At 40.0% G+C, this 26,103-nt stretch overlaps 1 protein-coding gene across 5 annotated transcripts; it reads left to right on the forward strand.

The window, feature by feature from the left end:
- Positions 1 to 3,946: 3,946 nt before the first annotated feature.
- Positions 3,947 to 25,189, forward strand: Znf322 (zinc finger protein 322). Of its 5 annotated transcripts, none has more exons than XM_052156399.1 (4): positions 3,947 to 4,012; positions 4,955 to 5,039; positions 16,262 to 16,350; positions 20,770 to 25,189. In XM_052156399.1, exon 4 carries the CDS (start codon positions 20,945 to 20,947, stop codon positions 22,142 to 22,144), a length of 1,200 nt encoding a protein of 399 aa, XP_052012359.1. In that variant the 5' UTR covers positions 3,947 to 4,012; positions 4,955 to 5,039; positions 16,262 to 16,350; positions 20,770 to 20,944; the 3' UTR covers positions 22,145 to 25,189. The 5 variants fall into 5 exon arrangements, with proteins under 5 accessions (XP_052012359.1, XP_052012360.1, XP_052012357.1 ...); XM_052156400.1 differs by having other exon boundaries at positions 3,956 to 4,012; positions 4,958 to 5,039; XM_052156397.1 differs by lacking the exon at positions 3,947 to 4,012 and adding an exon at positions 4,053 to 4,291.
- Positions 25,190 to 26,103: the final 914 nt, after the last annotated feature.

The raw sequence follows: 26,103 nt of genomic DNA on the forward strand, positions 1-26,103 counted from the left end.
TGAACTATTAAAGGTATTACCTCTAATAGCCCTCTCTCTGTAAGTAGCTTTAAAACTGAATGGCATTTCTTTCTTCCCAGGTGGTAAATTTCGTGAAGAGAATTTTTTTTAAAGGTTTTCCATTATAGGGACTGATGGAGCCACAGATGACCGTCAGCAGTGACCCTTCCTTTTTGTATTCTTGGGCTAGTGCGTGACACCAACCTCCTGGGGAAGCAGGACCTCATATAAGAACTCCAGGATTGTCTTGGAGTGTTTGATAGATGCCCTCAAGGTGGTCGGTAATCCTGTGTCTTCCAGAAGGCAGCATGAGCATGCAGTATCAAGTGTGGATTTCTGGGATTTGTATAGGTATTTACCTGCTTTCCTCTACCAACAGTTTAGTTTTAAAGAGCAGCACATGAGATACAGATAATATTGGTGAATTTTCATGTGCTATTTAGGGTCACTGAGAAGCTGGCTCCGGAAATGGGATTTGGCCCTCCCACTTCAGACCTCTCTTTAAAACTAAACTTAGTCATTTAGGGTGGACAGGGAACTCACTGTGGAGTCAAAGACAACTGGCTGGACCCCAAACACCTATCTTCCTTATGACCCATCTACAGTTGTCCAAATGAATCACACTTGCTGGGTCACGTGTTAGGAATGCGGACTGACAAGCTATAGAAAACGTCTCCTTTTGTCAAGAGTACTAGACAAGACAGAACACTTAACACTAATAGGTTGCCCTCTGGCCTCTGTAAAGTTTATAAAGTCATGGTTGCAGGGCAGTCTGCACTCATGATCAGGCCAACATATGTATCTTCTTTTACCTGTGCTTAATGTGAGATCTTTCCTGCCAAGTTTTAGGTGGACAAATGCTTAAAAACCTTTATCCACAGTCAGTTTGGTTTGGTTTTGAGACAGGGTCTTATTATTATTAGCCTTGGTTGTTTTCAAGCGCTCTATGTAGGCCAGACTGTTCTTAAACCCATAGAGATTTGCTTGCCTCCAGCTTCCAAGTACTAGGATTAAAGGTGTGTGCCATTATACCTGGCTTCAAGTTTTATTCTAAAGGTAGGAACTGACTTTTACAATTTTCTACTTGTAGTATTTGACTAGATTATAAAGTACAATGCAATTTTCACTCATTTTAAAGTTAAGTAGGACCTGCAGATTGTTCACCAAATTTATTTGATACTTGTACATTATCATTCTGTGTACCAGTGGGAAACCTGAGGTGCCTCAGCAACTTAGGAAACAAAGAGAAACAGTGTTGATAAGGAGCCTGGAACACAAGTGTCTATACCATATAAACATGGCTCGTAGTATATACCATCCAAACATCACCCAGGAGGCTATTTCATCTGATCTCTTTGTAGTATCCGACCCTACCAGCAAAAGTCAATTTTACTTATCTTTGCCTCCGCATTTAAAACTGAAAATAAAAAGAAAAAACACTTTTAAAGATGTTTAAACTTCAGATATATATAATTAGGCTGCTGCAGCATGCTTGAAATTTCAGGGTTAATTTTCTTTTAAAATATTTACTTTGTGTGCATATGTGGTGTGTGGGAGGGGTGGAACAAGCATGCCACCACACAAGTGTGGAGGTCAGAAGACAACACGAGAAGTCAGTTTTTCTACCTCCTGTGTCATGAGAATCAAACTTGGGTTTTTAGCCTAGGCAACAGTCATCTTTATCCACAGAGGCATCTTGCTTCTGGCCTGGATTTCTCATTAAAATTAAGTTTGCTTCTTTGAAATAACTGTGACTCGTTTCCATTCCACTTCATTTTCATCTTATTTCTACTTACAATCTTTTACCTCTTCCCTGGACTTTTTGCAGAATGCTAGCCAAGTACCCCAGCCCTATACTTCCACACCATCTTTTACAACTAAACTACTGACATCTGCATTTCCATCCTAGAATGTGAGCATGAGACGAGTCAGCTTAGGGCTGAGATGACCTGAGATGACCTGTGTATTTGTGTTCTAGAGAATAGCAATAAATGGTCAGAGACTGAATGCACTAGGCGTTCTGCTTGGGCCAATGTTTTTATGGCAACTGACTGAAGAGGTTCAGCACTTATCCCACCTTCTCAATGTCCACTCCAGTACTTCCCCACAATACTCTGAGGTAGTGTGGGGAAGCCCTAAGTGTGGTGGCTTCCATGATTGACTCTGGTATCATTAGTTCAAGTCAGCTTCCCATGATTAAATGTATAAGTGGGTAAGTTAATCTCCCGGTTTACAGTAGCCATTAAGAGTCTATGTGTGGACCTCTAACAAGCTGGGCTCAGCTACCTGTCTTAAATATGTCAAAAAGACAAGCAAGAAGAGCAGTGAACGTGATTAACTCACTATGGCCACACTGGGAAGAGGAATGAGTAAAGAGGTTCAACCACTAACATGAGGTTCAGATTCTTTTAAAGGTCATGAGTTTGTATAAGTAAGGAATCCTGGTCATCACAAGTAGCCCCACTCATCATAGTCAGAACTGTGTGAAATCTTGCCCTAACTTTCCCACTGGCTGGCACCAAGGCCCAAGTCCTTTTCTTTTTCCCAGCAGAAGACTCCTGCCACAATTCCAATCCTTGGAGTTCATTGTCTCAACAGTCTTAGAGTTGAAAGGGATGGTAGAAACACCTTCTCTCCTGCAATTACAGTGTACATTTCTTCCCAATATAGTCGTACACAGCTCATTCCATAACGTGATTAGAGTTGTGTTTGGTATATCTTACACTAAAGTCAGGTAATGAAAAGTTATTTAAATATTAAAATTAAGGCTAGAGAGATGGCTCAGCATTGAGGACCACTTGCTCTTGCAGACGACACTGGTTCATTTCCCAGCCAGCACCCACATGGTAGATCATAAACTATGCATTATTCCAGTTCCAGGGGATCTGACATCCTCTGAGAGTGTGCGCGTGTGTATGCACACACACACATCACGTGCTTATATATGCTGATAAAAGACTCATACATATAATATAAATCTAAAACGACCTTAAATATTAGAATGACACTGGTGGGATTTATTTTTGCCTTAATTTTTTTTAATTTAAAATAAGCTGCAGCAACTCTGCAAATTCTGACAACAGGAATTAGTGTCTAACTCTAGTATTTAGCAGGCAGTCCAAGTTCTTCATCAGACCAGAGAATTCTAGTACTCATCATCCCCTGTGAGGGTTTTTATTATATACATATATGTGTATGTACGTATATATGTGTATATTATATACTTGTTTACTAGTGTGTATCCCTGTCAACTTTTGCGGTCAGTTCTCTCTCTTCCCGCTTTTGCCACCGGTTCCAGGGATTAAATTCTGGTTGCCAGGTTTGAGCAATAAGCACTCTCTGCTCCTCACTCACAAGAGCCATCTCGCCAGACTACATATATCTATATTTTCAAATAAGGAGGATATTAACTGTTCTTTTTTGATTTTTTTTCTCAATTTGTTCTCTAGCCTGGAATCGCAATCAGAAAGGACTGAAATCCTTTCAACACAATTTCCCCGCAGCTTTCTCCACGCAATAAGGCCACGCAGCCGCTCCCTTTTCATAGCTTCTTAATCCATCTCCTTTGCTAGCGTGAGTGACTGCTCCGCAGAGCCTTTGGAATTCTCCACTTCTCCGGCTTTTCAAGGTATTTTAAGACTGGGTCCGCAGCATCTATCCTTGAGACGCTACTCCTGACTCCTGATTTGAACAGCCGTGGAGAACGAAAACAGAAGTCCAGAGCCGCAGTACTGTTTCAATTCAGTGGCCACCAGAGCGTAGGCCAGCTCCAGGGTCCCAAATTCCGGGAGCTGAAAAGGTTGTTTGGGGACCCGAAAGAGCCAGGGCGCAGGCGCGATCAGGCTCCGCCCATTTCCCCGAGGTTCGGTACCTATTGGCCAGGGTAAAGCCCTATCCTGGTGAAGCCCTATGAGGAGTGGTTACGTGCCTCGAGGCGTGGCTACGCCTCCCAGTCCCAGCTGGTGAGAGCTGTTTGCGTCCGCCCTGTAGCGTGAGGGCACGGGTTCCCCAGGTTAGTGTGTAGCGGTTGGCTGGCTGACCTCTGGGCATCTCGACCCCACCCTGCTTCCCTAAGAGACAGGGGCGGGACCGATCGGTCCGCGCGGAGTGCACGGCCCCGGAAGCTCCGGCGTGAGGGTCCGGTCACCGGAAGTGCCGCCCCGGGCGGCGGAGTAAGCGTGCAGCGGGTCCTCGCGGTCCTTGGCGGTGAGAGGATTCGGGCCAGGCGCGGCGCCCTTGTGGTCGCCATCAACGAAAAGTTGGGAGGAGAGCCTATAAGACTGTCTTGGAGGTAGTAATGGAGCCTGGCTCGAATACAGTCTGTAGTCTTCGGAATGTCTAGAGAACCGTGGGCGCTGAGAGGACCCTCCCCCAGCCGTAAGGGCGGGGATTAGATGAGTAGCCCCGGAATCTGCAGAATTTGTTTGCTCAAAGCCTTCCATAGTCATTTATTTTTAGCAGCCTTGGTCCTATGTAACTTTACATTCATGTATCGTATTCCTGCAGGTTTTAGTGCGCTAGGAATGAATCCTTGATCTCAGAAGTTGAAATAATAATACACTATCAGTCACCTGAGCGTTTGGGAAGCTGAGGCAGGAGGATAGGGAATTCAAAGCCAGCCTTAGTTGCCTAGCAAGTTTGAAGTCAGCCTAAACTACGTGAGATTCTCCCTCGTCTTAACAGCAAAAATTAAGTGATACAAAAACAAGTAACAGGAGAAAAACAAGGCCTAGGTCTTTGTTCCGAACTTAAGTTCTCTCAGCCAAAAGAATTCTTGTTATTTTTTTTTGTAGAACAGGTCAGAAAGAAAATAAGGAAACATTAGAATGAGCACATTTTTGCTGAAGGATGATGTCTGGATTGGAGAGGGCATGGAACATTATTTGAATGGCCTGATGTGGGAAAAAAATGTAAGTTTTGCAGTCATGTTCAACATGGTTGCTTTTTCCCCTAGCAGAGGGAAGAATTTAATATTATGAGTACTTCTGGATTAGAGACCTTGTGCATCCAAAAGAATAAGTCGTTGGGTTCTTGTTAAGGTAAGTGGCATATATCTGTTTCTATATAAATGTGAACTTTCGAGTAGGGGTGGGACAAGAAAGAAGGTAAAACATACTTGGAAAAGGAAAAGGGTCTTTCTGGTAGCTAACATAGTGGCCCTTTGCACATACTTTTCTAACAAGCATGTATAGTCACAGTAGGTTTGCAACAATTGTGGCTCTTTTGATTTGCAATACAAAGAAGTCAGTGTGCCCAATGCTCTGGAAGGCTCCAAGATGGATATTTAAACCCTGTCTCTGTTATCTGTGAGTTCTTGGGTAATTAGGTAACTGCCATAGCAACAGGTTTTCTATCAGTAAGATGGTGGTAGCAACTGATTTTACAGTGTTCTTGGGAGGATTAAATGTCCATAATCCATGTAATCAATGAAAATTGAGGCAGTCCCTGGTCTGAGGCTGTACAGCAAGTGTGGTTTTTAAGACAGTGCTTTAGTATTTACTGTTTGATAATCCCATATAGCCTTTAACTGAGAAGACTCTTGAGCTCTGAAGTTCTGTTGCTCAGCCTGTCTAGTGGAATTTTTGTCTGCTCTTTGCTTATGAAGTGCAGTCTGATGTTGCTCATGAAAGAACAGAAGTCCTCCTTTCCTAGGAGGGGCAAAGGAAGCATTTTAGAGACAGTAACCTGGAGTAGGGATTTGGAGGCTGTGTTTGTGTTTGCCAGATACACATTGGAGATCCAAGGATAATGATTCTCCTTTTCAGTCTGAGACTTGTTTACTTGGTTTTTGTTGCTGTTGTTGTTTAACAGATTTATTCTAAATGTTACAGATATTGCAGTGACCAAAAGACAAGATCCTAACCATAGTAGATGTTACGCTATCGTAGGAGAGACAGACAAGGGTGTGCACATGAAGCACATATCATAAAGTTGGACAGTCGTTTCAGGCTGCTGCTTAAACAGATAGTGGAGGAAGCTTCATGGAGGAACAGTGGTTTGGGCAGAAGAAACAAAATTTTTTGAGGTGCCTGTGAGGATGAAAATGGCAGAAATTCCATAGTATGGAAGGCGGTACAAACCTTGGATTTTTATTGTAAATGTGTTCAGAAACAGTATTTTAAATGGGAAGTGTCATATTCTGTTTTGAAGATTGACAGCCAGATCATATTTTATTTGCATACAAAAATTGTTTCCTGATTTAAAATTGGTTTTCTGTTTGGTTTTCTTGTGCACCATAGTTTCTTGACTATTGAGAGCAATTGTGATGCTTTGGACTGGTAGTTTAATAAGATAATCTGATCCATTTCGCAAACTGTGAGCAAACTCAGGTAAAGAGGTGAGGCAGGAGGATTGGAAGTTACAAAATTAGCTTGCGCACCTAGGATAAACCTTTCTCAAAATATAAAAAAGGATAGCTCAGTGGTAGAGTATGAAGTGTGTGCAGCCCTTGGGTTCAATCCCTATCACCATGAGGCAGTAAAAAACCAACATACTGTATTTTTGTTTGAACATTTCTGTATTTTAGCTCAACAAAGATACTTACCGTAGGCTGGTTTGCAAACCCTGTTATCTACCATGTCTCCTGATTCCATTCAGTGATGAACGCTGTGAACCTGGAGTCTTATACTTACATTATAACATGTGCATTATTGCTGTGCGTTAGAGCTGACATTATTAGGATAAGAAACCCTTTCATGTGTGCACTATACAGCTTCTGCGTACAGTGCAAACTGTGGCCTCATTCTGATACTGCCCTTTAATTCCATCTAACCACACAACAGAGTTCATTCAAATCTTGTTCTTTTCTATTTGTAATTTCCTTCTGTAACTGTGGGGAATCTATGTCCCATTATCCAACTCTGGTATACATACCAACTAGTATGTACTGTGAGGAAAAGCCCCATAACTAGGGTTCACTAATTGTGTATATACAGTTTGGGAGACTGTGTGTGCTGCTAATCTCAGTACTGGGGGCGGGAGTCTGAGGCAAGCAGATCAGAATTCAGGATCTGCCTAAGCTGTATAATGAGCCAATTTCTCAAATAAAAAATAAAATAAATAAATAAATAAAAGAAACAAATTATTCATGCTATATAAGAGTTATTTTTTCCTTTTGGGTGATCTGTTTGAAACAAACTGTCTTTTGTTTGTTTTGAAATGGGTTCTCAGTTTGTAGGCCAAGCAGGCTTGGAATTTTATAGCCAAGGCTAGCCTCAAATATTCCCCAGTTCTCCTACCCATCCTCCAAGTACTGGGATTATAGTTGTGAGGCACCACATAGGTGTCATTTTGCAGCTCCTTGGCACTGCTAGTGATAAGGGCCTAGGGCCCTACATATGCTGCACTACAGAGCCCTATCCCAGGCCACCCGTTTATTTCTGTTAAATATATATGTATGCAGAAATGTGTCCTTAGAGAAATATGTCACTTTCTCCTTTTATTCACATCAATTCTGTCCTCCTAGGTTTTGATCCCATTTTTACCTATCTTGTGATATCAAGTACATTAGTTTCCTCATTTTTTCCTAATTTATTTTTTTACCAAGTCAATAAGTATATGTTTTTTAATATTTTTAAAATATAGTTTTATAGTTTTAAATATAGTTTTTTTAAATTTCTGATTTCTTACACAAAATATAGTATTTGCTTGCACTTTAAGCTTTTTACAGTTGAATGCTAGGGAGTGGTGTCACACACTGCCTTTAATCCCCAGCATTTGGGAGACAAAGCCAGATGTGTTTGAGGCCAGCTTGGTCTACAGAGAGAGTTTCATGACAGCCAGGGCTATATAGAGAAACTGTGTCTTGAAAAACCAAAACAAAAAATATTTTAAATATTTACATTTGGAGTTGGAGAGACAGCTCAGCTGTTAAGAGCATTTTCAAAGGACCCAGGAGTGGGTCCCAGTACCCAATGGAGCTAACAATAGATTTCTTTAAATTATTATTATTAGATATAGTCTTTATTTTCATTTCAAATGGTGTTCCCTTTCCTGGTCTCTTCCCCCCCCCCCCCCCCCCCCCCCCCCCCCCCCCCCCCCCCCCCCCCCCCGCAAAATCCCCTAACCCATTCCCCTCTTTTCCTGCTCACCAATCCACCCACTCCCACTTCTCTGTCCTGGCATTCTCCTATACTGGGGCACCTAGCCTTCTCAGGACCAAGGGCCTCTCCTCCCTTTGATGTCCAACAAGGCCATTCTTTGATGTCCAACAAGGCCATCTGCTACATATGCATCTTGGTTTAGTCCCTGGGAGCTCTGGGGGGGGCGGAGGGGGTACTGGGTTGTTTAAGTTGTAGTTCCTCTATGGCACTGCAAACCCCTTCAGCTCCTTGGGTCCTTTCTCTAGCTCCTCCATTGGTGACCCTGTGCTCAGTTCAATGGCTGGCTCAGAGTGTTCTCTGTATTTGTCATGCACTGGCAGAGCCTCCCAGGTGACAGCTATATCAGGCTCCTGTCAGCAAGCACTTGTTGGCATCCACAATAGTGTCCAGGTTTTGTAACTCTATGGGATGGATCACATACCATGTGTGTACTTTTGTGATTGGGTTACCTCACTCAGGCTATTTTCTAGTTCCTTCCATTTGCATAGGAATTTCATGAATTCGTTGTTTTTATTAGCTGAGTAGTATTCCATTGTGTAAATGTACCACATTTTCCTTATCCATTCCTCCATTGAGGGACATCTGGGTCCTTTCCAGCTTCTGGCTATTATAAATAACGCTGCTATGAACATAGTGGAACATGTGTCCTTTTTAAATGCTGGGGAAACCTCTGGGTATATGCCCAGGAGTGGTATAGCGGGGTCCTCCGGTAGTATCATGCCCAATTTTCTAATGAACTGCCAAACTGATTTCTAGAGCGTTGTACCAGCTTGCAGTCCCACCAGCAGTGGAGGGGGTGTTACTCTTTCTCCACATCCTTGCCAGCACTTGCTATCTCCTGAATTATTGATCTTAGCCATTCTGACTGGTGGTGGGTTGTTTTGATTTGCGTTTCTGAGGTCTTCTGAGGTTTCTTTCTTCAGAGACTTCAAGTTCTTGTCATACAGATCTTTCACTTGTTTGGTTAGAGTCACACCAAGATACTTTATATTGTTTGTGCCTATTATGAAGGGTGTCGTTTCCATGATTTCTTTCTCAGCCTGTTTATCCTTGGAGTATAGGAAGGCTACGGATTTGTTTGAGTTAATTTTATATCTAGCCACTTTGCTGAAGTTGTTTATCAGCTATAGGAATTCTCTGGTAGAGTTTTTGGGGTTGCTTAAGTATACTATCATATCTCCAAATAGCGATAATTTGACTTCTTCCTTTCCAATTTGTATCTCTTTGTCCTCCTTTTGTTGTCAAATTGCTCAAGCTAGAACTTCAAGTACTATATTGAATAGATACGGAGAGAGAGAGGGCAGCCTTGTCTAATCCCTGATTTTAGTGGGATTCAAATTTCTCTCCATTGAGTTTGATGTTGGCTACCGGTTTGCTGTATATTGCTTTTACTATGTTTAGGTAAGGGCCTTGAATTCCTGATCTTTCTAAGACTTTTAACATGAAAGGATGCTGGATTGTGTCAAAAGCGTTTTTAGCATCTAATGAAATGACCACGTGGTTTTTTTCTTTGAGTTGGTTTATGTAATGGATTACATTGATGGGTTTCCGTATATTGAACCATCCCTGCATTCTTGGGATGAAGCCTAGTTGATTGTGGCGAATGATCGTTTTGATGTGTTCTTGGATTCGGTTGGCAAGAATTTTATTGAGTATTTTTGCATCAACATTCATAAGGGAAATTGTTCTTTGTTGGATCTTTGTGTGGTTTTGGTATCAGCGTAATTGTGGCTTCATAGAACGAGTTGGGTAGTGTTCCTTCTGTTTCTATTTTGTGGAATAGTTTGAAGAGTATTGATATTAGGTCTTCTTTGAAGGTCTGATAGAATTCTACACTAAATACATCTGGTCCTGTGTTTTTTCCAGTTGGGACACTTTTCAATGACTGTTTCTGTTTCTTTAGGGTTTATGGAACTGTTTAGATGGTCTATCGGATCCTGATTTAACTTTGTTATTTGGTATCTGTTTAGAAAATTGTGCATTTCATCCAGATTTTCCAGTTGTGTTGAGTATAGGCTTTTGTAGTAGGATCTGATGATTTTTTTTTTTTTAATTTCCTCCATTTCTGTTGTTATATCTCCCTTTTCATTTCTGGTTTTGTTAATTTGGATACTGTCTCTGTGCCCTCTGGTTAGTCTGGCTAAGGGTTTATCTATCTTGTTGGATTTCTCCAAGAACTAGCTACTAGTTTTGTTGCTTCTTTGTATAGTTCTTTTTGTTTCTACTTGGTTGATTTCAGCCCTGAGTTTGATGATTTCCTGCTGTCTATTCCTCTTAGGTGTATTAGCTTCTTTCTGTTCCAGAGCTTTCAGGTGTGCTGTTATGCTGCTGGTATATGTTCTCTCCAGTTTCTTTGTGGAGGCACTCAGAGCTGAGTTTTCCTCTTAGCAGTGCTTTCATTGTGTCCCGTAAGTTTGGGTATGTTGTGCCTTCATTTTCATTAAATTCTAAAAAGTGTTTGATTTCTTTCCTTTTATTTCTTCCTTGATCAAAGTATCATTGAGTAGAGCATTGTTCAGCCTCCATGTGTATGTGGGCTTTCTGTTGTTTTTGTTGCTATTGAAGACCAGCCTTAATCTGTAGTGATCTGATAGGAGGCAGCATGGGATTATTTCAATCATTTCATATCTGTTGAGGTCTGTTTTGTGACCAATTATATGGTCAGTTTTGGAGAAGGTACCATGAGGTGCTGAGAGGAAGGTATACACTCTTTTGATTTAGGATGAAATGTTCTATAGATATCTATTAAATCCATTTGGTCTATAACTTCCGTTAGTTTCACTGTGTCTCTGTTTAGTTTGTATTTCCCTGGTCTATTGATGAGAGTAGGATGTTGAAGTCACCAACAATTATTATGTGAGGTGCAATGTGTGATTTGAGCTTTAGTAAAGTTTCTTTTATGAATGTGGGTGCCCTTGCATTTGAAGCATAGATGTTCAAAATTAAGAGTTCTTGGTAGATTTTTTTCCTTTGATGAGTATGAAGTGTCCTTCCGTGTCTTTTTTGATGACTCTTGGTGGAAAGTCTATTTTATCTGATATTAGAATGGCTACTCCAGTTTGTTTCCTGGGACCATTTGCTTGGAAAATTGTTTTTCAGCCTTTTATTCTGAGGTAGTGTTTATCTTTGACACTGAGGTGTGTTTCCTATATGCAGCAAAGTGCTGGGTCTTGTTTTTGTATCCAGTCTGTTATTCTGTGTCTTTTTATTGGGGATTGAGTCCATTGATGTTAAGAGATATATATTAAGGAATAGTGATTGTTGCTTCCTGTTGGTTTTGATGTTATTTTTATGTTTGTGTGGTTATCTTCTTTTGGGTTTGTTGAAAGAAGATTACTTTATTGCTTTTTCTACAGTGTAGTTTTCCCCCTTGTATTGGCATTTTCCATTTATTATCTTTTGTAGGGCTGGATTTGTGGAAAGATATTGTGTAAGTTTGGTTTTATCATGGAATATTTTGGTTTCTCCATCTATGTTGAGAGTTTTGCTGAGTATAGTAGTCTGGGCTGGTCTTTTAGGGTCAGTATGAGATCTGCCCGGATCTTCTAGCTTTCATGGTCTCTGGTGAGAAATCTGGTGTAATTCTGATAGGTTTGTCTTTATAAGTTACTTGCCCTTTTTTTCCCTTACTGCTTTTAATATTCTTTTTTTTTGCTTAGTGCATTTGGTGTTTTGATTATTATGTGTCGGGAACTTTCTGTTCTGGTCCAGTCTGTTTGGAGTTCTGAAGGCTTCTTGTATGTTCATGGGCATCTCTTTCTCTAGGTTAGGGAAGTTTTCTTCTAGAATTTTGTTGAAGATATTTATTGGCCCTTTAAGTTGGAAATCTTCACTCTCTTCTATACCTATAATCCTTAGGTTTGGTTTTCTCATTGTGTCCTGGATTTCCTGGATGTTTTGGGTTACCAGCTTTATGCATTTTGCATTTTCTTTGACTGTTGAGTCAATGTTTTCTATGGTATCTTCAGCACCTGAGATTCTTTCTTTTATCTCTTGTATTCTGTTGATGCTTGCATCTATGACTCCTGAATTCTTTCCAAGGTTTTCTATCTCCAGAGATGTCTCACTTTGTGATTTCTTATTGTTTCTACTTCCACTTTTAGATCCTGGATGGTTTTGTTCGGTTCTTTCACTTGTTTGTGTTTTCCTGAAATTCTTTAAGGGATTTTTTGTTTCCTCTTTGAGAGCTTCTACCTGTTGACCCATGTTTTCCTGGATTTCTTTAAGGGATTTTTGTGTTTCCTTTTTAAGGGCTTTTACCTGTTGACCCATGTTCTCCCATATTTCTTTAAGGGAGTCCTTTTTGAAGTCCTCTATCAGCATCATTCGATTTTAAATCCATCTCTTGCTTTTCTGGTGTGTTGGGGTATCCAGGACTTGCTGCAGTGGGAGAATTGGGTTCTAATATTGCCAGGTAGCCTTGGTTTCCATTGGTTGGATTCTTGTGCTTGCCTTTTGTCATCTGGCTATCTTTGCTATTAATTCGTCTCGCTGTCTCTGGCTGGAGCTTGTCCCTCCTGTGGGCCTGTAAGCCTGTGTCTGTACTCCTAGAAGACCAACTCTCTTCTGGCAGGGTCTGTGCACAGATTCTCCACAGAAGGCTGTGGAGCTGCCTGGCTCCCTGGTACAAATGGCAATCAGATGGCTCCTTTCCCAGCTGCTCTACTGTTCATATGCCCTGTGCACCTCCTAGCTGTTCCCCTCCAGAGAGATATTGGAGAGAAAGTGGAGATCTCTACTCCACACTCAGAAGTGAAAGTGCTGCTGGGAGATCACTCTCTCCAGGCCGGCTGTGCATAGAAGACTGTGGAGCCACCTGGTTTCCTGGTACAAATAGCTACCGGAAGCCTAACAATAGGTTGTACCTTTAATTCCAGAGGATTTGATGCATTCAATCTGGTCCCTTTGGGCATTGCACATATATGGTGCATATACTTGGTGCATGGTTTCAATGACAGTGACTCCCCACAGGTTCATATTTGAATACTTGACTCCTAGGTGGTGGAACTGTTTGGAAAGGTTTAGCAGTCATGGTACTAGAGGTGTGTCACTGAGCCTGGGCATTGAAGTTTCAAAATATGTTATTCCTACTTTGCTCTTTCTGCCTTCTACTTACAGGTCATGATGCATGCTCTCAGATATTCCTGACATCATGCCTTTTTTCCCACCATCATGGATTGTAATCCTCTAAAATCATAAACCCAAATTAAATACTAATTGCCTTGGTGTCTTATCACAGCAATAGAAAAATAAGACAGTACATATGTATCTGTGTAGGGAAGAAAACTCATACACATAAAATATAAGTAAATCATAAACAAACCAAAGGGGGGAACCAACAAAATAACTTTACAGTTTGGGCTGGAGAAATGGCTCAGCAGTTAAGAGTACTTCATGCTCTTCCAAGAGGACCTGAATTCAGTTTCAAGCATTCTTGTTAGGTGACTCACAACTGCCTATAGTTCTGGCCTCCTCATGCACTTGCACACATGCAACATACAGAGACATAGAAAGAAAAAAATTATTTTGGTATGGGTGTTTTGTTGGATAGTTTTGTATCTGTTTAATACAAGCTAGAATCCTTTTAAAAGAGGGACCCTTAGATGGGAAAATACCTCCACTAGATTGACCTATGGACAAACCTGTGGTGATGATGTGGGAGGTCCCAGCTAATTGTAGATGAGGCCGTCCTTGGGCTGGGGGTCCTAGTGCTATAAGAAAGAATGCAGTCTATGCAAGCCATGGAGTGCAGCCCAGTAAGCAGCAGTCCTCCATGGTTGCTGTATCAGCCCCTGCCTCCATTTTGCCAGTGCTCTTAACTACTCAGTCATTTGTCCTGCCCCAGGTGCTAGTGATTGTTCTTTTTTTTTTTTTTAAACTTTTTATTAGATATTTTCTTTTTTTTTTTCAATATATTTTTTATTTACATTTCAAATGATTTCCCCTTTCCTGGCTCCCCACTTCCCGAAAGTCCCATAAGCCCTCTTCCCTTCCCTTGTTCCCCCATCTACCCCTTCCCACTTCCCTGTTCTGGTATTGCCCTATACTGCTGCACTGAACTTTTCCAGAACCAGGGGCCATTCCTCCGTTCTTCTTGGAAATCATTTGACATGTGGATTATGTCTTAGGTATTCCAAGTTTCTAGGCTAACATCCGCTTATCAGTGAGTGCATGCCATGATTGATCTTTTGAGACTGGGTTACCTCACTTAGGATGATGTTCTCCAACTCCATCCATTTGTCTAAGAATTTCATGAACTCATTGTTTCTAATGGCTGAATAGTACTCCATTGCGCATATATACCACATTTTTTTTGTATCCATTCCTCCGTTGAGGGACACCTGGGTTCTTTCCAGCTTCTGGCTATTATAAATAGGGCTGCTATGAACATAGTGGAGCATGTATCCTTATTACATGCTGGAGAATCCTCTGGGTATATGCCCAGGAATGGTATAGCAGGGTCTTCCAGAAGTGATGTGCCCAGTTTTCTGAGGAACCACCAGACTGATTTCCAGAGTGGTTGTACCAATTTGCAACCCCACCAGCAGTGAAGGAGTGTTCCTCTTTTTCCACATCCTCGCCAGCACCTGTTTTCTCCTGAGTTTTTGATCTTAGCCATGCTGACTGGTGTGAGGTGAAATCTCAGGGTTGTTTTGATTTGCATTTCCCCAATGACTAATGATGTTGAACATTTTTTAAGATGCTTCTCAGCCATCTGAAGTTCTTCAGGTGAAAATTCTTTGTTTAGCTCCATACCGCATTTTTTAATAGGGTTATTTGGTTTTCTGGGGTCTAACTTCTTGAGTTCTTTGTATATATTGGATATTAGCCCTCTGTCAGATGTAGGGTTGGTGAAGATCTTTTCCCAATTTGTTGGGTTGCCAATTTGTCCTTTTGATGGTGTCCTTTGCCTTACAGAAACTTTGTAATTTTATGAGGTCCCTTTTGTCAGTTCTTGATCTTAGAGCATAAGCTATTGGCGTCCTGTTCAGGAACTTTTCCCCTGTGCCCATGTCCTCAAGGGTCTTTCCCAGTTTCTTTTCTATTAGTTTCAGTGTGTCTGGTTTTATGTGGAGGTCCTTGATCCACTTGGAGTTGAGCTTAGTACAAGAAGGATGGATCAATTCGTATTCTTCTGCATGCTGACCTCCAGTTGAACCAAGTGCTAGTGATTGTTAACCACAGGTCTTTACATTCTAGGCAAGAACCATGCTAGGTTTTTGTTGGTGGTGGTTTTGTTTTGTTTTTGAGACAGAGTTTCACCAAGTTGCCTTGACTGGCTTTGAACCTGTTTGGTGGTTCAGACAAGCTTTGGACTTTTATGATCCTCTTTCTTTATTCTTCCAAGTAGCTGGAATTAAAAGCCTCTCCCCCAAGGACTGCAAAGTACCAGTATTTTAATTTATAAATAAATTTATAATCGCTAGAGCAATGACCCAATAGTTTAGAGTACTTGTTGCTCTTGTAGAAGACTTGGGTTCTATTCCAAATATCTATATGGTGGCTCACAGTTCCAGGGGATTCTTCCTCTGCCCTCTTGGACCAGGCTTGCACTCTTGCACAGACCTATGTGCAAGCATAAAGGTGAAAAAAAACATTCACAGAAAATAAAAAAAATATTTTTAAAAGTACTTTGTTCTATTCTCTAGTTCATTGATTTCCAAGTTTATGTTATTTTCTTCAACTTGTTATTTCTCAGTATTTGATCTAAGAAGTTTATGTTTAATTATTTCTTTTAACTTTCAATACTTATCTACTTAATAACTCTTCCAATACTTATATACTTAATGGTTATCCTTTCTAGAGTTGAGTCAGTGAGATTCCAAAAGAAAATTCTTTTGCTTTTTTTTTTTTTTAAGATTTTTGAAATTTCATTTCATGTATATGAGTGTTCTGCCTGCATATACGTTTGTGCAGCATGTGCATGTCTGGGGCCTCTGCACAAGGGTATTGGGTACTTTTGAACTAAAGTTCCATGTACCATGTGAGTGGTAGGAATTGAACCTGGGTCCTCTGCAAGAGTAGCAGCTGCCCTTAACAGCTGAGCTATTTCTGCACCCCTCATTTGTTGTTTTTAAGGGAAATATTTATTCACTGTTAAGTCCATTATGTGTAAATGATCTAGTATAAAGTTTTTCTTTTGTACTTGTGTTTTACAGAAAGCTGGTTTTTTTTTTGTTTTCTTTTTAAATTTTGATTTTCTCAAGACCATAAAGTGAATGCTGCTTTTCTTCTGTCTACAATATCGGTAAGTTACATTTTTCTTCAGTCTTATAAATTTGACCTTCTCCTTTACAGACTGCACCTTACCAGATTATGTGGGAAAATCGATTTTTTTTAATTCTCTTTTTTAATTATTATGTTATTGGTGTTTTGTTTGCATGAAGTCTGTGCACCATATAGGCCTGGTGCCCGTGGGAGGCAGAAGAGAGTGTTGATGTCTTGGAACTGGAGTTACAGAAGGTTGTGAGCTGTCATATGGGTGCTGTGAATCAAACTTGGGAACTCTGGAAGAGCTGCCAGTGTTAACTGCTGAGCCATCTCTAGCCCCAGGAAATAGAATTCCTTTGAAAATCCATTTATGACAGCAATTGCTTTTTTATATTTAGTACTACTCTACTAGGGAAGGAACACTAAAAGCATCTTTCCTATATTTAACAGTATACAATAAGCAAATAAGTGAATGATAGAGTGTATTAGAGTGTGATAAATGCTCTGGAGAAGGATAAGACAAGAAAAGTGATAGGTAGCTTTGTCACTGGAGAGTCACAATATTAAATAGAGTGGTTGGAAACAGTTTGTCTAAGAAGTGATAAATGAAAAAATAGTTTTTGGGGTATTAAGAGAGAGCCATGGCCATACTTGGATCAAGGTATGAGAGCAAAGTCTGAAGAAAGAAAGGGCACAAATCCTAAGTAAGAGTATGTGTGGAAGAGAAACAGCTTGGGAAGCCATTGTGGCTGAATCAGACCCCGTATAGACTGAAGAAGTCAGGCAGTGGCACAAAGTGGCAGCGCAGCTCCAGTTGAGACTCTTGGGCTATTGTAAAGATTTGAGTGGAAGAAAAAATATTGAAAGGATAGACGTATATAATCTAACTTTCTGTTTTAACAGGATTATACTGGCTGCAGAGGAGATTGTAGTGAGGGTAGCTATACACAGAAGGCTTCTTAGCTTGTTAGAACTGCTATAAAAAACATACTACTGTCTGAGTGTTTCTGACAAACAAATTTTGCTCTTTTTTTTTACACTCTGAAGACCAGAAATCGAGTATCAGTTTGTCTGGAGGTCACCTTGCCTTACAACAGCTGCTTTCTCACTGTCCTCAGTCTTAAGTCTGACTGTGCTTCTTTGTGCTTGCCAACTCTTTGTATCCTAATCTCCAGTTAGAGGAACATTATTCTACTCGAATCAGAACCATTCATATGGCCTTAGTCATTTGTTAAAAGATCATATGGCCAAATATATCACATTTTTAGATGGTAGAGATTAGGAGTGACGTGCAGTTAGGCCTATAAAGAGAAGAATCTGCTAAGAAGTAATTATAATAATCCACAGAAGTAAGAGTGGTTTGGACCAGATTGGTAGCAGAAATTGATGAAAAGTGGTTGGATATGGATTTATCAATTTTTAAATGAAGCCAACTAATTCTTGACACCTTGATTGTGAGGTATAAAACAAAAGAGAATGCTAGGTGATCTTTCAAAATTTTGGATGAATTGAAAGCTTTCTGTGTAAAGAAGGCGTTTGCTTGCTTGCTTTGACCGAAAGTCAACATTAGATTCTAGATAGGTGCTAGGCTCTCGTTTCTCTAAACTGAGCCTCATAAAAGAAAGTAGGAGTAATATTCTCTGATGTTTTAGGATTAGAGGATTGAGTATGACAGGGACAAAGCATGCTCTTTGCTCAAATTAGTGATTTTTCTGATAACTTTCCTAAAAGGCCTTTGGTGTATAGACAAGCAAATGAGTATTTGATGTGGATTCCTCCCACCAGGCAGTCTGTCAACACTCTGACACCCACCATGCATGAATAGACAAAATGAACTTTGATTGATTCACCATCTTGGTTAGAAAAACATAAGAGAGTATCTGCTTATGTGATGAGGGTAGGTATTTTATTGTCTAGCAAGGATTCACTTAGTAGGTGTATTTGCACTTCCTAGGATACTATCAGAGAAAAAGGGCTCAGAGTGTGAGGGGTTTCTCTGTGATGCCAGGAGACATCTGAGTGACAGCAGCTACCGTGCAGAATGTTGAAAATCTGGACACAGTCACTGTATAGCACAACTATGTCTGTGCTATTTAGTTCACAGTTCTCAAAGACTGTTTGCCTCTCCTTATCCTTGCTAGCTTTACAGCACAATGTTCACTCTGTCAGTCTGCAGTGCAAAGCTACATTTTGTACACATCTCTTTGCCTTGTATTTAGCTCTCATATCTTCAAAGCTAAATTTTAAAGCTTTTCCAAGTGACTTTTGGAATACTGGCATCTGCTTGTAGGCTTTTTTCTATTGATTAAATTCATCACTCACTGCAATAAATAAGAGCACTGTCTTTGTTTTTCATAAGGAAAATAATAAAAATTGCTGAATGAAAATTAGAAAACTGGAGTTAGTAAATTGATGAAATAAGAAGTCATCTATTGTCTTATTAGCAGAGGTGAATGTGATCCTAGTGTGTCCCTAAGATCCTTTTGGGGTATTTTTCTAAGTTCTGCTCCATTTTCTTTTTTCTTTTTCTTTTGTTTTTTGTTGTTTTTTTTTTTTTTCGAGACAGGATTTCCCTGTGTAGCCCTGGCTGTCTTGGAACTCACTTTGTAGACCAGGCTGGCCTCGAACTCAGAAATCCGCCTGCCTCTACCTCCCAAGTGCTGGGATTAAAGGCATGCGCCACCACTGCCCAACCCCATTTTATTTTTTAGTGTGCTATGTTGGTGACCTAACATTTGCTAACATGCCATTTTTTGTGAGTTTTGATATTTTTTCATTTACAGTTTATATGTAGGCTCTAGGCCAAAATCTGTTTGTTGAATATTTAGCCTTTGTGATAAATTGTGAATAATAAATTTTCTTCCTAGAAAAATAGACATAAAGTGAGCAACAAATGATTCATAGGTTATACAGGAGTCTATAGATGCCAAATACGATCTGTTGTAAATTTGAGAACTCCGCATGTACTAGGTGTTAAACAGCAGTGAACAAACTGAATAATAGTAATGGAAACATGTGTGGGTATTCTTGTCTAGTAGGCTCATAGTCAGTGGAGAAAAATCAAATAGAAATATGGAAAGGGTGTTAGTGAGTTGGGATGGTGAATAAGATGGTCAGAAAAGGCCCCAGTGAGAATGTGTAACAGCTGAGCAAAGATTTAAATGAGGTAAGAGAGAAGCTTTGAAAACAGTCTAGAGGAGGAGGGAGAGACAAAGGACACGAAGGAAATTGTTGTGCTTGCTTGAACCGTGGCAAAGACCAGGGTGACCAGAGTAGGGACTGTATAGGAATGACTCAAGCTGGCAGCTAGGGTCAGGCGTCCTTGATGTTTGTAGGTCTCTGAAGGAATCTGGTACGAGTTAAGGCTGAGTGTCTGATTGGAATATGTATGTCCAGAAACCCCAGAAGACAAGAACCAACACTTAACAGATGGTTTTTCTTTTGGGGAGTTCTAATATAAGGGAGAAGAATAGGGGAGAAGTAGTTCGAGGCTAAGGTGGTTGAGAGAACTTGCTTGTTGGCTGTGCTTTGTTTTTGTTTTTGTTTTATTTTAAGAAGAGAGCGGATGGCCTCGTTCCTAACTAGAAAGATCCTATAGAAAGGAATAAATTGATGATGTAGGAGAGTGATGACAGAACAGCTGTCAGGATGCAGTTGTGAGGAAAACAGATGCAGTGAAAATTTGTGGAAGAAAAAACAAACTTCTCTGAGTTGTCCTCTGACTCCAGTCATGCACTGTGGCATGGGCACAAAAACAAGAATTTGTTTTTAATTTAAAAATACTTTATGAGGGGCTGGAGAGATGGCTCAGGGGTTAAGAGCACTATGTGCTCTTATAGAGGACCCAGGTTCAATTCCCAGCACCCACATGGTAGTTTGCAATTGTCTGTAACTCCAGTTCCAGGGCATCTGACATCCTCACACAGACACATGCAGGAAAAACATCAATTCACATAAAAGTTTCAACAACAACAACAAAACCCTTATGGATTGTCTTCAGGCCCTGTGTGTAAGATGAGTCTGAACCTGAATGAGTGTTGTGTTTTAATATGCATCCCATTGCCAGGGAAACTCTATGTATATATGGATATTTCAAAATCTCAGATCCAAAAAATTCTGTTCCCAGGTATTCTGGATAAGGGGCCCATGTAAAATTTACAGTTTATCCTCCCTCTCCCTCCCTTTCTTTGCATTTAATTTGTGTGTGTTTAGGAGTAGGTAGGTGCTGCATGACACCAGTGTGGATATTGGAGGACATTTAGTTCTCAACTTGTACCATGTAGATAGGTTGTGGGAATAGAACTCTGGTCATCAGGTTCAGTAGCAAGCGTTTTTATCCATCAAGCCATTTCAGCAGCCCCAGTAAAGAGTTTCTCTCAGTCTTTACTATGGTGCTTTTGGCTTTCAGACTTTTTAGTGATAGAAATATAAGTAATATTTCTGCTTTGTCTCATAGGTTTGGAGGTACCAAGTAAGAAACTAATGTATATGATGCTGGAAGTTTTTAAACACAAACTGCTAATGAATGAAAGGCTTAAAACAGATATATTTTTGAAGTTATCAGAAAAATGACTATGAAAACAGGGATCAAGAAGACTGATGGAAAACCACTTAGGACGGAACCATAGAAGATGTACACTTCAGAAGAGAAATGTAATCAGAGAACTCAAAAAAGGAAAACATACCATGTATGTCCTCAGAAGGGGAAAAAGATTTATATTCGTGTACACAAGATTACTCAAATAGATAATCAAATATATCAGTGCCTTGAACGTGAACAAAACTTTCGTGAAAACTTAGCACGCATGTGTGAGAGAACATATACTGGGGAGAAACCTTATAGATGTGATATGTGTGAGAAAACCTTCATCCAAAGTTCAGATCTTATTTCCCACCAGAGGATCCATAATTATGAGAAACCTTACAAGTGTAGCACGTGTGAGAAGAGCTTTTGGCACCATTTAGCCCTTTCAGGACACCAGAGAACACATGCAGGTAAAAAGCTTTATACCTGTGACATCTGTGGCAAGAATTTTGGTCAGAGCTCTGATCTGCTTGTCCACCAGCGAAGCCATACGGGGGAAAAACCTTATTTGTGTAATGAGTGTGATAAATGCTTCAGTCGAAGTACAAATCTCATAAGGCACCGAAGAACTCACACAGGTGAGAAACCTTTTAAGTGTCTGGAATGTGAAAAAGCTTTTAGTGGGAAATCAGATCTTATTAGCCACCAAAGGACTCATACCGGTGAAAGGCCCTACAAATGCAATAAATGTGAGAAGAGTTACCGACACCGGTCCGCCTTCATTGTGCATAAAAGAGTTCATACTGGGGAGAAGCCGTATAAGTGTGGTGCCTGTGAGAAGTGCTTTGGCCAGAAATCAGACCTTATTGTTCACCAGAGAGTCCATACAGGTGAGAAACCATATAAATGCTTGGAGTGTATGAGAAGTTTTACTCGGAGTGCCAACCTAATTAGGCACCAGGCAACTCACACTCATACTTTCAAATGCCTTGAATATGAGAAAAGTTTCAACTGTAGCTCAGACTTTATTGTACATCAGAGAATTCATATGGAAGAAAAACCACATCAGTGGTCTGTGTGTGAGACTGACTTCTTCCTAGGTATGGACTTCGTTGCCCAGCAGAAAATGAGGACACAAACAGAGGAGCTCCATTATAAATACAGTGTATGTGATAAAAACTTCCATCATAGCCCAGCGCTTCTTCAACATCAGACAGTGCACATTGACGATGAATACATTTGTAATATGAGTGAAAAAGGGCTTGATCTCAGCTCTCACGCATCGGAAACCTCACGGATGTCTTGACAAGAAGTCACATAACCTTAAAAATATATTTACATATCAGAATCCAATAAGAGAAAGAGTCCTAGGCAAATTTCAGATCTCCCTTAGATCTCAGACTTCATTGGAGTCCAGAAAAAGTCTACAGTCTTGGGAACTGTAAGAAAAGCTTTAATGCAGAGAGTGGCCCCATCAGGACACCTTTATTAGCCACACTTGTAAAGAACTCCACAAATGCTCTGGGTTTTAGGAAACCTTCCTCACAAGATTTGTATAGGTAGGAAACCTTATAATGCAGTATGAGAGCTCCAGCAGTGTTAAGTCCTCATTTTTACAAGACAGTTCACACCAGAGAACAACCATATAAATATTTTGTATTGGCAGTACTTCAGACACTATGTACGCCTTATTGGATATCAGAAAATTCACCCTGGGGAGAAGCCCCAGACTTTACAGGAAAAAGCATCTAACAGAAGTCTGACTTTCTTACCCCTCAGAGAAGCCATACTGGGGTAAATGGGTATTTTGAGTGTGGCAAAAACACTTGTTGGAGAGTCATACTTGGGTTTGCATCCTCCTAGACAAAAATCAGAGAAACAATAAGTATCTGAATAAATGAAGAAAGCTTATTAATTTTCAGCTCTTGGGGCTTATCAGGGAACTCAGTGAAAACCTGTAAATGCATTGTGTCTGAGAAACTAGAAAGACGTTCTTACTTAGTCAGGCCCCAGAGAACGAGTTTTATGTAGGAGTTGTTCCAGTAAGAGATCTAATTGTGGGTGAGAATCTGTATATATGCTGTGTATGCAAAGACCTGCTCTCATAGGTGAAACACATTGTGAAAAAAAAAAAATGAAAAAACTATAGAGTTGTATGGAAATAATGTCTTAGCAACCCAAAAGCTTGTTCTAGAGGAGCTAGGGCAGGTCAGCGTGGATCTGGAGGGTATCTCAGGTAAAGATGCTTTTCTTTCGTTTCAACCACTTAATGATTGCTTTAGTTTCACTTTTAAAATGTCATAAATCCAATAAAGGAAAGAATTGTAATCTTGTGTGTAAGTAGGGCATGGTTTATTGTTAGAAGAAAGTTGTGCTTTGATTTACGCTTTCCATTTGGTTTTCTTGTTTGTATCTTAAAAATCTCTTGGCTAGAATGGGAATGGTGTGTTGCTAAGAAGCTAGGGAGTACTTAGCGTGGGTTAAAATTCTTAGTAGTTTCCCTTTGGCATGATCACCCTCAGCAAAAAATAGAATACTCAGTTCTTTGCTTAGTGTTGACATCTGCCCTCAGAATTGTCCTAAGACGTCCAAAATTGGCCCTAAAATTTCTTTTTGAGTTATTACTGGGGTCGTTGAAATTTAATATTTATAGATTCATTATTTTCAAGTAAAAACATCAAATTCTAGGATCCTGGTTATGATGATAAGTTTTGTGACTTACTTCACTCTTTTAGTGATAGATATTGTAACAACTGGCATAGAGCAGAAGGAATAGGGGGCAAGTTGTAAGTCAGAGAAAGTAGAGGAGACACGCAGTGAAGCATTTTCATAGAGAAACAGGTCACAGATTTTGAGGGTCCTGACTCCAAAGCTAATGTTCTTCTTCAGTCTATTATCCTGATACTTGCAGCAAATTAAGTTTCATAATGATATTTTTTTTCCATTTATTTCAGTTCTATCAAGGAAAGAAACATACAGTTTAATCCCAGGGAAAGGATTGCAGTCAACACAATATAAGGTATATTCTTGGTTTGGAATGCAGGATTCTAAATATTAGAAAGTAGTCAGCAGATTGACCTGAAATTTAAGAATAAATATGTGTTTCCAGTCCAGTAGGGTAATTAATTGTCTTTCACATTCTTTGGATACCTCATGACCCAAAGCATCTGCTTAATGGTCACTTCTCATTTGCTTTCTTTGACTTAAAAGACTTAATACAAATATATCAAGTTCCTGCATATCTGAGACTGTATAGAATTATAATTATTTTATTGCTAATCACAGTCCTAGTTTATTGTAATGTTTAGTGAACCCCTGAATTTAGGGGGTATTAGTGTTTGGAGTCACAAAAATCCTTCTGGTGCTACCTTACATGTGGCTGTAAGCTCTCAACTGGACAGTTGTTTGATAATCATAATCTTAAGGCCAGTGAATTTAGCTCAGTAAAGAATCTGGTTCAAGTATTTTTCCTTTTAGAAAACTGATTGTGTCAGTTGTTTTGTTTGTTTTTGTTTTCTGTTTGTTTGGTTTAGTTTGGTTTTCTGAGACTGGATTTCTCTGTGTAGCCCTGGCTGTCCTGGAACTAGCTATGTAGACAGGCTGGCCTCAAATTTACAGAGATCCTCCTGCCGCTGCTTCCCTAGTCGTAGGATTAAAGGCATGCACTACCACCACCTGTCTTTGTGTTAGATTTTTTGATTTAATATGTTCCAGTAATTTTATAAATAATTTTAGTACTATGAAAAATTACATAGTACTATGAAAAATTGTGATAAATACACATGAGATGTGTATTTTTCTCTTTGGGGGAAATCATGCCTATCACCAGTAAAAGTTTGAAAATTGTGATACATAACATAATACTGAGTGTGTGACAATGGCAGTTAAAAAAAAAGGTCATTATAATAGAGAGACCATGGAGAAAGAGACAAAGCTTAAAACATTAGTAGGTTGGTGATGTACCCTTCCTTCAGCCTCTTTCACTGGTAATTGTCTATAGTCTGAAATTAAATTAACAGTGGACCATTCCTCAAACAGAACTTTGAGGATGTAAAACAGGCCTGAGGCTTTTTAACTGTGGTAAGACTGTGTTGGTATTACATAAGATAACCTGAGGTTGGAGAGGACCACATGGGAGCCTGTAACCAAAGCTAGAAGGTAACTTCTGGGATGGATGGAGGTTCCCTTGAAGCAGTGCCAACGCAAATCTACCTCAGGTAAGTTGTCAGAGTAACTTTTTCAAGATTTCAGACCAAATGAGATATATTATGTTCTGTTCATGTACTCTTCTTTGCTTATTGTTTTTGTTTACCTTTAATTCTTAAATAAAGATTTGTTCTGAAATACTCCATTTTTGTCTCTACTATACTATGAAAAATTAACATGTCTTCTACATTTACATTGCGGTACTTGATGATGCAATGTGTAGGTGGTAGCCATAACCATTGGACAAGGGCAAAAGGCAGCACATTCTTTCCCAAAATAGTACAAGAAAGATCTCTAACCCAGTTGTTAATAGTTTTCCTCTCTGAAACCTCTTAAGCATAGCTCTCAGTACTGCTGCCTTCCAAGCTCTTAACTATGATAGCCCATTATCTGCTTATAGAATCTAACTACTTCTCAATTTCAAAATCCCCAAATCTTCCACATTCTTGAAAAAATAAACTGTAGGACCTCCTTTTCGGGGAGATCCCCACTCTATTCTCGGGATAGCATACACCCAAGGAAACACGAGAGACCGACTTGATGCAAATGCATGAGGTAGTTTATTATCAGAGCTCTGAATCAACATGTATCACACAGGAGACAGTGGAGTCAACCCTGAGGCTCAAAAGTTAGGGGTTTATATAGGAAAAGTCGGGGTTTTGGTGTGGTTACACATAATTTGCTGATTCAAACATTGGCGGGGGATTTTGGCACGCAGGGTGGGTTTTTTTAGAATACATGCAGATCGGGCCGTCAGCAATGTAGGAGGGTGGTTTATTTTTGTTAGCAGGAAGGTCATTTTAAACTGCATCCAAGGACAGGAGACAGGAGACTCTAGTTCAGATAGTGTATGACCCATAGGAGTTTTTCCAGGCATGCCCCTTACCTTTTATGGCCGGTCTGTTTGTGGAATGGCTCAACCACAACCTTGCTTCAAGCTTGTCTGCCTCAATTATGGATTCTGAAAAGTCCCAAGTCCCTTCAAAACAAAACCCCCTCATGGTCGAGTTTGTCACAACAGTAGCTCTGGTACCAAGTTCTGAGTGACTGTTAGATTGC

This window comes from Apodemus sylvaticus, chromosome 14 (genome assembly GCF_947179515.1).
Source record: "Apodemus sylvaticus chromosome 14, mApoSyl1.1, whole genome shotgun sequence".
NCBI classification, from domain to species: domain Eukaryota; kingdom Metazoa; phylum Chordata; class Mammalia; order Rodentia; family Muridae; genus Apodemus; species Apodemus sylvaticus.